At 42.4% G+C, this 12,639-nt stretch overlaps 1 protein-coding gene across 7 annotated transcripts in view; it reads right to left on the reverse strand.

Moving 5' to 3' along the window:
• Positions 1 to 12,639, reverse strand: part of FTO (FTO alpha-ketoglutarate dependent dioxygenase) — a 252,999-nt gene that overhangs the window by 142,489 nt on the left and 97,871 nt on the right. For 6 of the 7 annotated variants that reach the window (XM_081924062.1, XM_081924069.1, XM_081924066.1 and 3 more), the window contains one exon: positions 3,329 to 3,453. The exons of the other annotated variant lie outside the window; for it this stretch is intronic. In XM_081924062.1, coding sequence (XP_081780188.1) covers positions 3,329 to 3,453 — 125 coding nt within the window. The remainder of the gene's footprint in view (positions 1 to 3,328; positions 3,454 to 12,639) is intronic. 7 annotated transcript variants of the gene reach the window in all.

Here is a 12,639-nt window from a genome sequence, read left to right on the forward strand (position 1 = left end):
ACAGGTTCCCCCCACTTGCTGAAGGCTCATTTAATCCAGCAGGCATTTTTAATTAATGTTTGGTTTTAAGGCTTCAACTGGGTTGTTGTTTTTCATTGCATCTATATCTAGTGCTTAAAAACAATTGTAGTTAAGCGGTATAATGTATAACTTGTTTAAGTATGTTCTATTGTTTGGCAGTAGAGCAGCAGGTGGTGAGCCCTCCTTAAGCAGTGGTTGGATGGCCATCGGTCATGGTCTGGTTGAGATTCCTGCACTGCAAGGGGCTGGGCTAGATGACCCTCAACTCTACAATTCTCTGCAATAAATAAATAAAACTCAGAGGAGGCAGAGAGAAGGTAAAAGCTGCCCTCAGCACACAGCTCAAATGACGCCAGCACGTGCAGAACCCCAGCTTGCCACCATCTCCATGGCTTTAGGAGGCCATGAAACTGCAACAGAGCTGAAATCCCATTACACCACTGGATTCAAGCACTTCCCCAATAGGGCAGCGCCCCTTCCATTATAGGAGGCTTTTTCCAGTGGGTCTTTGCCTATGCTGACTGGGACTGGTAGGAGTTGTAGTCCAACATCTGGAGGGCACCACATTGGCCAACCCTGCTCTTTACCAGGCATGGCTAATTCGTGGCTCTCTAGACAATGCAGGACTGCAACTCAGGTCTTCCCTGGTCATTGCCCAGTGTGTGGGCGCTGGCTGGGGTAGATGGGAGTCAGAGTTCAACACCTTCTGAGAGGCCACAAATTAGCTACTCAGGGCTACAGCCATTACTTGAGTGTCAGGACAATATAGGGTGAAAACTCTGGGGAAGAAGAGGAATATGATTTAGTGGGACACACATCTCAAATTTCCAGTTTTACATGGGAGCTCACAGCCAAAACTACAGTACTTGTATAAACCCGTTAAATATACACTCAGACTTACAGAGTCTTCCCCCTCCCAACCAGCTCTGGCTGTTTTCCCTCTGATCTACTTGACCTAAATTTCTCCAAGTTGCATTGTTCATAATATGTCTTCTCTAATGCACAACGTAAGGTAATTAGAGTCATCTGTATTTAACTTCCAGAGAAGGGGAAAAGGAGAGAGAAAAAAATCTATTATCTAATCTGGCTGATCCCCTGATGGCTTGCTGAAAGTAAAATACTATAACCTATTGCCTGGCCTTTGACAAGCGCTAATTATTTCCTGTCGAAGCACATTTTTCTTGTGTAATTCCAAAGTACACAATAGGCTGATCTCTAAAACACAGGGGCTGCTCCTCCAGAGCCTCGGCGGATGTTTTATAACTTTCACCACCCCAGTGAACGCTTGACGGCTACTATCGTCAGCGCCTCCATTCCAGACATCTCTCCAAACCTTTGAAGAGGTAAAAAGTGCGGGATATGGTAACAGTCTGTTTATGTGGATCATATGGATGGGACTCTTTAAGATAGGTCAGTGTGATGAGAAACATCAAATGTGAGTCAGAGGAGAGGGGAAACCGATTACAGTTATTTAATACTCTGGGGGCACTGTCTTTTCTAAGGCTTTCAAGACACCGTGCTCTTGAAATTTTCTTTCAGGTGTTTAGTTTTAATGAGGCCTGCGTTTCGTCTGCTGCTAAGTCTCTCCCCACACATGCCCCCTGTTCCTCCCCTTCCCCTCTCCACCCTGATGCCTGCAAAGTACTTACCATTTTTGTTCTAGAAGCTAAATTACGTCTGTTGGCTCCAGCTTCTGACTAAATTGGTAGTTGTAAGGGAAAAGGCCAGAAAACCATGTAACTAGATTCTTTCCAAGAGGGAGTCCTCTCCCCCTCATCTCCCTACGGTGCTGCTTGGTGATTATTTGTCCTGCTAAATTGATCCACTCACTGAGTTACATTTGTTATGTTTTCTTTAAAATATATGTATGTGCACACACTACCCTGACTTTTCCATTTTTAGTTTGTTACATTTCTAACCCACAGTGCTCAGTCTAAACAGAGGAGGTATTCGCTGCTGGGCACAGACCCTGTGGAACTGAAGGCGAAACTTCTAAAACCTTAAATCTGGTGGGTAGAACTCATCTGCACAAAGAGGCTCCCTGAGAGGAATCCATTTAACTGGTTTGAGGAAACCAACATCTGGTACGGTGTTGTCCCCAGAAAGTGGGCATTCGCTGCTAGTTTGAAACACCAATCTAGTCACAGATGCACTGGCTCAATTCAAAGTGCTTTTTTTTTTTTTTTACATAGAAAGCCCAACCCAGCTCCAGACCTCAATTATATTTCAAAGTGGCTCTCCCATTATGAACCTGTCTGTATTCTTTGGACGTCTTTTGAGGTCCTCCTCTGGGTGCTCCCTATAAGGGAGTTTTGGAGGATAGAAACAAGGCACAGTTTTCCTCCACTGGGGATCCCAGTTTGTGGAATGCTTTTTCCAGTAAGATCTACCTGACACCATCATTAACATTCTATTGGCACCAAGTAAAAAAAACCATACCTTTATCACTTCTCCCAGACATTTGACAGAAGATGATGATTTGCTGGATATATTTTGCTGCTCCCCACCCCCTTTCTTTTTTGCTGCTGTTTTACTGGGTCATATCAGTTTATTTATATACAACATTTTCCACAAATTTGTGCTCAGATTTGTGTGTGCCCCAATCTTCCAGCCATATAAAGCTGTCCATATAATGCTGTCAAATTCTTGTTTTCATTTTACTCATGCACAAAAATGTATCTACGGTGCAGGGCCCAACACACAAATATGTTTTGCAGACAATCGTTTGTTTTGAAAATGCAACAGTAGAGCGATGGCCAAATAATTTTTCATTTTTTTCGAAAAAGGAAGGGAAAGTATCAATCAGTATTTAATAAAATCTCACTTTAAATGCAAGAGGCAACCCAAATTAAAGTTTTGGCTGACAACAACCTTGAAATGTGCCTTTAGTCCCTTCTACCATCACCATCATCAACACATGGTGAGCTAAAGGCAACTGAGAAATAGGCCAAGTTCTTTTGGGTGTGGGAAAAGCAATTGGTGAACTTCAGGTCGGGATGGGACAAACATAACTACATACACAATGCTGCTCTGTAGAAAATAAAAACAATATCTCTGCACTTAGAAAACTAGACATCAAGGAGAAGAGTTCTAGCCTTGCTTGGGCATGCCAGCTTTCGACGTCTTCCCAGCTCTCAAAGAGAATTCCATCAAGTGAATCCCCACCACCAGTCTAAAGTAGTACAGGCCAGAAACAGGCTTACTAACTCCTCAACTTTGAGGGGGCCTGGCCCTTTTAAAACTAAAATTGAGGGGGCTGAGGTGCCGCCAGACCCCTAAAATAGGCACGCCTGCATCACGTCCTCACCTTGCAAGCCAATCCTGCCGTAGCTCCTGACGCTCTTCAAGAATGGGCAGGAGACAGCTGATTCGTTCATTCCTTTGTTCCTCCGCCTGTTCCTCTTTCCTGAATTCACAGAGCAGTAGGCTTGTCTTGGGGAGCAAGGGAGAGGGGTGGGTTGGAAGAAAACAGAAAGCGGGGGGGGGGGAGGCCATAAACATTACAATCCAAAAATAGGAAACAAAGCATAAAATTAATTAAAAAGCCCATAAGCAAATAGAGACAGTAAATCAATGGCCCTTCTTTCTTTTTTTATTACGGTTCCCCAGCTCCCAAATCAATACAGTAAATGATGGTCCAAAATGGCCACCATCTATCTGGTTTTTAATCAAAGTACACGGAATGCAAGGTAAAACCTCAAAGCATCGTTGCCCTAAGTAATACCACAGACCAGGCATTCTAGGTGTAATTTTCACATTTTTGCCAGACAGAATTGCTTTTCTTTTGTCCTTGTATGGGTGAATTGTTATTAGAAAGTGTGCATGAGGCTTGCTCCCCTCCACCACCACCCCACCTCTAATGATTGCGGGGGGAACGTTTTAATTTTTCTTGAACTTCGCCTGTTACAGACAAGAAGTAGAAAATCTCTGCAATGCTGATTTGTATAGCGATTTTCTACTTCTCCCTTTTAACTGCTTCTTATTCTTCCCCTCCCCTTGTTAATAAAATGAATCATTCAGCAAAATAATGTTTGCATTTAAAAAAACACTATCCGGATGTTGAAAACAGAGGCATGTCTCTTTTAAGCATTATTACAGCTATGTAAAACTGTAAAAGAATCTAACATATAAATCACTCTAATGGCCAGATACTATGCATTTTTTACACAGAACTAAGTCCAGCAGAATTCACTGATTTGCACTCCTTAGTGGGTGTGCAGTGGGGCACGCGTCTTAGATAGTTGAAAGGAACACTGGAAGCTGCTTAATACAATATCAGACATTGATCCATTTCACTCAGTATTGCCTACACTGACTGGCAGTGGCTCTCCAGGGTTTCAGGCAGTCGTCTTTCCCAGATCTACCTGGAGATGACACTGTCAAATGCCCAAGACCCCATGTTCACCTATTCTTGATGACTTGAGAGCCCAACAGGTTCGCTAAGAGAGTAACATCTGCTAAATAAAGGAGTTCAAGACTCCCAGAGATCAATTCTTCACTGAGATGGGATAGGGCTTATGGCAGCTGTCCAGGCTTGAACATGGCTCAACTTTGCTCTGGAAGTTGTCAGAACAAGCTGCCTACTTGAAGCAGTCCAAGCAGTCCAAAACCTAGCATCTGACTGACCATCTTGTTTCAAGGGGTGGAGAAATTGAAGGGCCCAGTTTGAATTTAGTGGACTTTTCTGAAATTCTCCCATTTGAAAGGGGGAGAGATGAGGTCAGAAAAAAACCCTGAGTCAAGTTGGAGAAAGTCTCAGTGGGTTTGCCCAACCCCAATCAAAAGACAATGTTGTAATAATAATAATAATAATAATAATAATGCTGTTGTTGTTATTTCCCACCCTCCTACTATCCTTAATTTATTACTAATTCTATTAAGCAATTTCTTAAGAATTAAGTCCATATAATATAATTAACACAAAACCAAAGTAGCCATGTCTATAATTAGATGGCTGCACCCAACAGATTCCAAATGACTTTTTTTGCTGAAATTGTGGGCAGGATTGAAGCCTAAGAGAAAAAAATATGGTTCATTAAAGGGTTTCCAATGTTCATCCCATTTTAGGAACCTGAGTTCAATAAAGGGTTAGAAGGTGAAAAGATGTGCCCTGACAGTGAGAGGTCAAGAGTTCAAGAAATGTGGTCAAAGATGTTATCAACTGGGAAAGCCGTTTCCTCAAATCAACACTGATGATTTTTTTAAAAAAGGAATCCATCAAAAAGTTTACTGGTATGACTCCTGTCCCCAGAAGATGGGAGAGTCTTCTTCTGAATGCTTTGCACGCTATCAAAGAAAGGTCAACTCTGGGTTCTTCGTCCATGTAATGATCTTTAATGACAGATAATTGTCTACAGAAACTTTGTTTTACCCAATGTTGAGTGAAGCCTTCAGATCTGAAAACTGGGCTCAGCTTTGGTTCAGGGCATCCCTCTTCTTCCCCCAAGATGTGCTTGGCACACAAGGTCAGCAGAACAAACAAACAAACCCTGCAGGTCTGCTTTATCTCATCAGTCTCTCAGCAGAGACTTTTTGGAGGGTGCTAATGCTTAGGACCTGATGAAGCTATCTTTCCTCTGCTCCCTATGCTGGTGAAAGCACATCCTGAATAGGCCCCAACAGAGATAACAAGACATTGCTTGCCATTGGAAAGTCACAAGCAGTGTTTTTTAGAATCGTTATTCTCATCAATTAACTTGGTGCCCTGAAAAAGCTCTGGGCTCCTGTCACAGCCACTCCACTTCCTGTAGGGCAGTGCCATGATTCCACATATTTCATTTCTCTCTGTGTTCTGGAAAACAAATACTCCAGATTTAAACCAGAGCAGAGAAGGCTGTTCCATTTTCAGAGTCTTGCTTTATTTTGTCAACAAATGAGGTTTTCACCAGGAGATCTAATGTACTCGTTAGTATTTCCAAAGAGATTAGCAGGATAAACCTCTGAGCCCTTGCTAAGCTCTTCCCACTTCAAGGAAAGCAGTCCAACAGCCAATAATCAATAGCAAAGAGAAATGGCGGTGCGGATAAGACATGTGTTTGCAAGCAGTGAGATTCACCTTCTGCTAATTGTCCAGCTTGTTTTAGTTGCTTTATGGTGGGGAAATGACAGTATCGTGACAAGAGTTGGATGCAACTAAAAGTAGAATTTAACTTGAGATCTCGAAGGCATGCATGTTGGCTAGGACTTGGATGGTGTATATCAATGGTAGCTTGTATATCTCATTGGTATACACAGCATGTAACGGGGCCGTGTTGGCAATTGCTATGGTGAAAGTGGCTGGCATGTTTTAAGTTATCACCCAGCAATTTGGACATATTACGCTCAAACACTAGTCCTATTTTGTTTACAGCATGTCATGCTTGATATCAAAGTTTCACTCAACAACTTTTTTGGCGCAGAGGGGGGACCATGTTGAAAAATGGTACTGTGTTTGTGGAGTGGAAGAAAGCAAAGGGAGGAGAGCAGAGAAGTGATGAGGAAAGGGGAGGGGGAAATTGTTTATAAAATCCAGCTGCTTGGACGTTGGCGCCAGAAACTTCTCATCCTGCTACTTTTACGCCTGCAACCCCTTTTACCTCCCCACCCTTCGCCTTGCACAGGTATAACTAAAATGTTGACTTCAATGCTTCGGAGAGCACTCAACTGATTCTGTAACATGATTAATTGCCGAAGACACGGCGGACCATATGGAACAGGGAACGCATCAAGTAATTCATACTTCTGTATATGATCATTTTGGCCCCTGTTGTTTTAATGTACAGGAAAGAGCTAGTATAGCACAGACCTGGTGTCTTGCCCTTGACAGCCCATTAAGAAATCTCAAAGCACCTAGTTGAAGTTATGCTGTTGGCTTTTCAATAGCAGCCCAATAAAACAGGAGCAAAGCTTTTCCAGCGAGTCTTAAATCTTTCACATATAGTACATTAACCACTGCTGCTAAAAACAACTGGTTTCTTATGATAGGAAATGGGATTTGATTTCTAGCCTCTGCATACTTACCAAAAGCCTTTTTCTGACCTTTGCAGGGTTTACAAAATTGTTGCTTCTCCCCCCACCCCCCCAGCCAAGCCTTTTTCTTTCCTTTCAGCAATTTTCCAAGGGTTTCTTTTTCTTTTTCCTTCTTGGCTGCGGTGAGCCTAATAGACTTGTTTAAAGCTCAGTACATTCTACTCTTACAGTTGCGATATGCAGCCTATACAATGAAGACAGACTCTTGGGAGCTAACAGGCAAGAGATTATTATTAAGAGCTTTCTCCCCCGGAGTCATAGAAATCATGACAACAGGTAAAAACATCAGCTACCCTCAAAGAACCTATAAAATAAACAAAAATAGAAATGGGGTGGGGGAACCTTAATGAAAAATACAAAACACATACAGGCTTCCTATCAGCTGAAAGGACAAATCATAAGGCTTCGTTAAAGAAACAAGATCAATCTATTAATTTAAAAAGCATATTTCTCTGGAATTATGTTGCTGGAAGATTGACTTGTTGGGCTGTATCCAACTAAGTCCTACACAGAGTAGACCTCTTGAAATTAATAGTCCTAACAAAGTTAACCATGTCCATTAACATCAATGGGTCTACTCTGAGTAGTATTCAGATCAGAACTCACTTATTCAACTACACATGGAGGGTAAAATACTGGGGTCAAATAAGACCCCGCACATCAGGGATTTGGGGGGGGGGATGAGATGAACTTGGTAAGGACTCTAATTTAACCTAAAATGAATTATGGAATTTTAGTTTGTTTATTTAAAACATGCTGATATCACCCTCCAACTCAAAATCTCAAGTGATTTGCAAAGTTTCCAGAGGGATGGCCCTATTAATCTGTGATGGAAGCAAAGAATAATGATGAGACTTGGGATACCATGAAGCTTTCATAGAATGGATTACAAATAAAACAGCAACAGGTAAACATAGCAAAGGGAGGGGAAGCACATCAAAAGGTTAAAAATAAGGTGCTTCAGTCACAAAGGCCTCCCCAGTATTAAGGAATATTATTTGAAAGACCACATAAGAATGGCATGCTTAACCGTGACCTGGTGCCAGACACCAAGTCCTTGAAGGATGAACCAGACCCACTCCACAGGTTAAGGACCTTGATGAACAGGAAGGGTACTCCTGGAACCAGTACAGAGGACCCCTCCGAAGAGCCCTCTTGGAGCTCCGAGAGGTGGTGAAGGTGGAGCCACTCTTCAGTCTTCAAAGTGCTGGTGCTAAGAGGTCCAGGAGCAGGCTAAATAGTGAGGACTCATCTGTGGGTCCACAGTCGCCTTGTGAGTAACCCAACCCTGAAAACACCTTTGTTACCTGTAGCAGTGGTTAGGGTCTTTGCCCTCAGATAGCTTTCCGGGTCATGTGGCCTGTATGACTAAACCATAACAGACAGTCAAGGCCTTTATTGTTAGAGCATACATAGAGTGCTGAGGGTTAGAGGGGAAGTTTTATATATATTTGTCCGTATCCATTCATGGTAAGCTATGAACCCAAATGCATAAGGAAGTCAAGTAAGTGGGGGAGGTGCCTACTCAACATAGACGTCAAATTCCAAAACAAAAGTCTCTCTTTGGGTCTCTCTGTTTTCATTGCGGCAGTTAAAACGGCAATAGAGGAAGAATAATGTTTCCCTTTGAAGCCTCTTAAAATGACAATGCTAAAAAGTTTAATCCTCTCCACAAAGCTCTTTTTGGCAGTATCCGACATACATCGGCAGGAACATTACTTTTGGCACTTTCCATTATCCAAAATATTTACTTAGCAGCGTTTTAAGAAGTCATCTTTTATATACACTGTAGATGTCAATATTACCTTTGCTTCCCAAAAGAAGTGTATGGTGGGAAATCCCATTTCCACCTTGGTGGGGGATTCCCCACAAATAGAAAAATCTATAAATACCCCCCCCCCAGTATCTCAGTGGAAAAGTTGGCTTATTCAGGTTATGTACTTTAAGAAAGTAGGAAAGACAAATGAGAAGGCCCTACTCCTAAAGACGTCCACACAGAAGGACATTCTGTCTAAGTCTGTGGGAGTTCTCTAAGAAAATAGGTCAACTAATAAAAAAAGGTAATGTCCACAGAATGGGAGATGGCATGATCCCCAAGGAAGTGGTCTATGGGGAGCTGCCTTCAGGCACCAGGCCTGTTGGCAGACCAACTCTGTGTTACAACGATGTCTGCAAACATGACATGAAGGCTGGCAACATTAACCCTTCCCTGTGGGAATCCCTTATGGATGACCACAGTGCCTGGAGACAGACTATCTGGTTGTGCATCCACAGCAGTGGAACAACCGCTAGGAGGAATGCAGGGAGAAAAAACACCATGGTACACCTGCAACAGCACAACTGGATGTCTTCCTCCGCTCCAGCTGCAACAAAACATGCCTCTCCTGTATTGGTCTCTACAGCCACAGCAGACACTGTAACTCTCCAGCGGTTTGGCTTCACCACCAAAGGTGCACACTTACATTGTCTCCCGAGACAGGCAGATGCCAACCGATAACAAAGGTGGTAAAAGATACTGTACAGCAGCTGTCCACAGAAAACCTTCATTGACCTTTAAGCAAATATCTATCCACACTGGGCCTCAGCCAAATAGCTGTTTCAAGGAAGGCTCCCTCATTTGGGAATAAGGGTTGGGCTGGGTCCATCTTTAAAAAATAAATTCAACTGTGCACACATTCCTGCTCCCTGATATCTCCCCACCAAAACAGAGCTCTGTTAGTCACTGCTGAGGCATTTTGTGTTCAGAATCAGAACAGCACCTGGAAGGGACCTCAAGGTACAGAGGTCTTTCAGTTTCAGAAAGGGGCAGGAGGGTCTCTTGGACAGTGATCCATGAGTTGGTAGGAATGGGGTTGAAATTCAGTTCGTTTCAGATTTAATGATGAAAGCCTAACTAATTTCTAAGCAGTATGTGAACCACAACACAGCTATTTTTCGAGGTTAGCACTGACCTGGATTTTGTGATGCAGTTCTCCAACCTAATAATGAGTACCAAAAAAAGGTGCAGATTAAAGGAACTGAACTTTAAAATGGCCGTATTACTGAAAATAACATATAAATTGCATTATTTTAGCTAACATTGCTTGAAAAATTTCAGTAGTAGGGGAAATTTGCACTACGATACCGACTCGTTTCCATGCAGACTTTTTGTTTTCAAATTGCAAATGGATGCAAAAATGTGGAGACCTGAACTAAATGCTGAAGAAATGAGAAACAGAACCTGACATATTTGTTCATCACAGCATTGGTGGCACAATTTTTCTGCCATGACTTTCCATCCCAGTGTGAGAACCGAGCTGGAAAAGATGCTCCAGTTGGTCAGACCTGGACTTGTACTGTCATATCTATAGATGAACAGGATTCTGATTTGCCTGTGATCTCCCTCACCTCTCAAAACATCAAAACCATCAAAAGCTGTAGTGAACCAAGACACAGAAGATAATATGAAGTATAAATAACATTCAGGAATGTGTGTGTCAGGATGGTGGTGAAAATCTTTTTGGAAAGCAAGAGGACACAACAAAGAAAGTCTCATTTGCAAAAGGATCCAGCTGAGGGTCTAACTTCTCACAAGGGAAACAAGTCACCATATTTGCAAACATTCTGAATAGAAGACTATAGCATAGCATGTGTTTTTGTTCCTCTGCATCCTGAACCCAAAGATTGCCTACAAGGCTGAACATATGTTCCCTATGCAAGAACTAAGTCAAAAATTCCTTGTAGAATACAACGTCCCAGGTTCAATCCCAAGCACATCCAGAATTGTCTCCTGCCCAAAGCCCTGGGAAGCCACAGCCAGTCCATGTGGAAAATACTCAGCTAGATGGACTGGTGGTTTGACTCAGTATAAGGCAGCTTCATACTTGTGAGATCATGAATATTAGCCAGCCTTGCCTTAGCTATGAGTCAAAGCAACCCTAAGCTCATCCAAAAACTACTGGAAACCAAGGTCAGAATGCCAGATTTTGCAGGGTCACTGTTTCAGGGAAACGGCCCACGCACATACAAACTGCATGTCTCTATTCTCTGTGTAGAAGAACTCATGAATTTGCAAAGGTTGGGGTGGAGGGAGGTGGTCCTGTTCCCTCGCTTCACACATTCAGTATTTCCACTTTGGACGCAAAAATAGGAATCCAGTTAATTAAGCTTCCATTTCAGAGATCTATACCTGGATTTTTCTTCAGCTGCAATTAGGTAAACAAACACGAACAACAGAAAGAGAGAGATGCTTTTGTTTTTTTACCCTGATTAATGCAATTTGAAAGGGGGGAGGGGCGAGACCACCGTAAACTGCTCTTGCTTCTGGCATGAATCCTCACTGAAGTATAACTTGCAGTTTTTCAGAGCAGTGTTCTGCTTTGATAAGCATATATTATTGGCTCATCTTCTAGAGATAATAGCTTCCTTTGCCTTCCTCGGTATATTTATACGTTCCATTTACACAGAGGAACAATTGCAAAATGAAGCTTTCATATAAAAATACCAAGGGCATATTCCTCAGCTGGGTTTGCTAAGAATGAGCCAGTATGTCTTTCAGAAAGCACACTTGAAACACATCAAGGAGTTTGGTGGTTCTAAAGCTGAAGCCCCAAACCCTAAATTCTTATTTACATTCTTAAATAAAATAAAATAAACTTTCAAACTTTTTTAAAGAAAAATCAGGGGGTTGGGGGAAGCACATTTTTTAATGACCTGGAAACATACAGAACTGCCATATTTCAGCTGAATGCACAACCTCAGGTTTCAGTGGAAGAGCTTGCATTGATAAATGACAGGGTCCTGCAGGAGCAGAGATTAATGTTGTGACCCAAGCAGGCCAGTAGTCAGAGCCCAAAAGGTTGGACTGGATGACCTTTGGGATCCCTTCCAACTCTACAATTCTATAATTCTACTACTGTAAAAGGCTAGAGTGTCTATTCAGCATATATTCAAGCTCCAATTATCACCTCGGCCCAGTATACCTGAAGGAGCGTCTCCACCCCCATCGTTCTGCCTGGACACTGAGGTCCGGCGCCGAGGGCCTTCTGGTGGTTCCCTCATTGCGAGAAGCAAAGCTACAGGGAACCAGTCAGAGAGCCTTCTCGGTAGTGGTGCCTGCCCTGTGGAACGCCCCCCCCCCCATAAGATGTCAATGACATAAACAACTACCTGACATTTAAAAGACATCTGAAGGCAGCCCTGTTCAGGGAAGTTTTTAATGTGTGACATTTTGATGTATTTTTATGTATTTTTAATCTTTGTTGGAAGCCGCCCAGAGTGGCTGAGAAACCCAACCAGATGGGTGGGGTACAAATAAATTATTATTATTATTATTATTATTATTATTATTATTATTATTATTAGCACCTTTATTGCCATTCAACTTCCATATTATTATTTTCTCCTCTATGTTCCTGCCAGCTAAGAATTCACACTTCATGTATCTAACAAAGTGGGCTTTGCACTAAATTTGTTAGTCTTTAAAAGGTTCCACAAGACTCTCGGATTGTTTTTGCTGCTAAGAGACTAAATAACATGGCTACCCCTCTGGGAATTGTTTCATTTGGGTGTCCCGTTTCTCTCGTGTTGCAAAGAAATTTTATCTGGTGGCACATCAGGTGTTAAGGTATG

Source organism: Podarcis melisellensis (genome assembly GCF_964234715.1).
Source record: "Podarcis melisellensis genome assembly, chromosome: 8".
Classification (NCBI taxonomy): Eukaryota; Metazoa; Chordata; class Lepidosauria; order Squamata; family Lacertidae; genus Podarcis; species Podarcis melisellensis.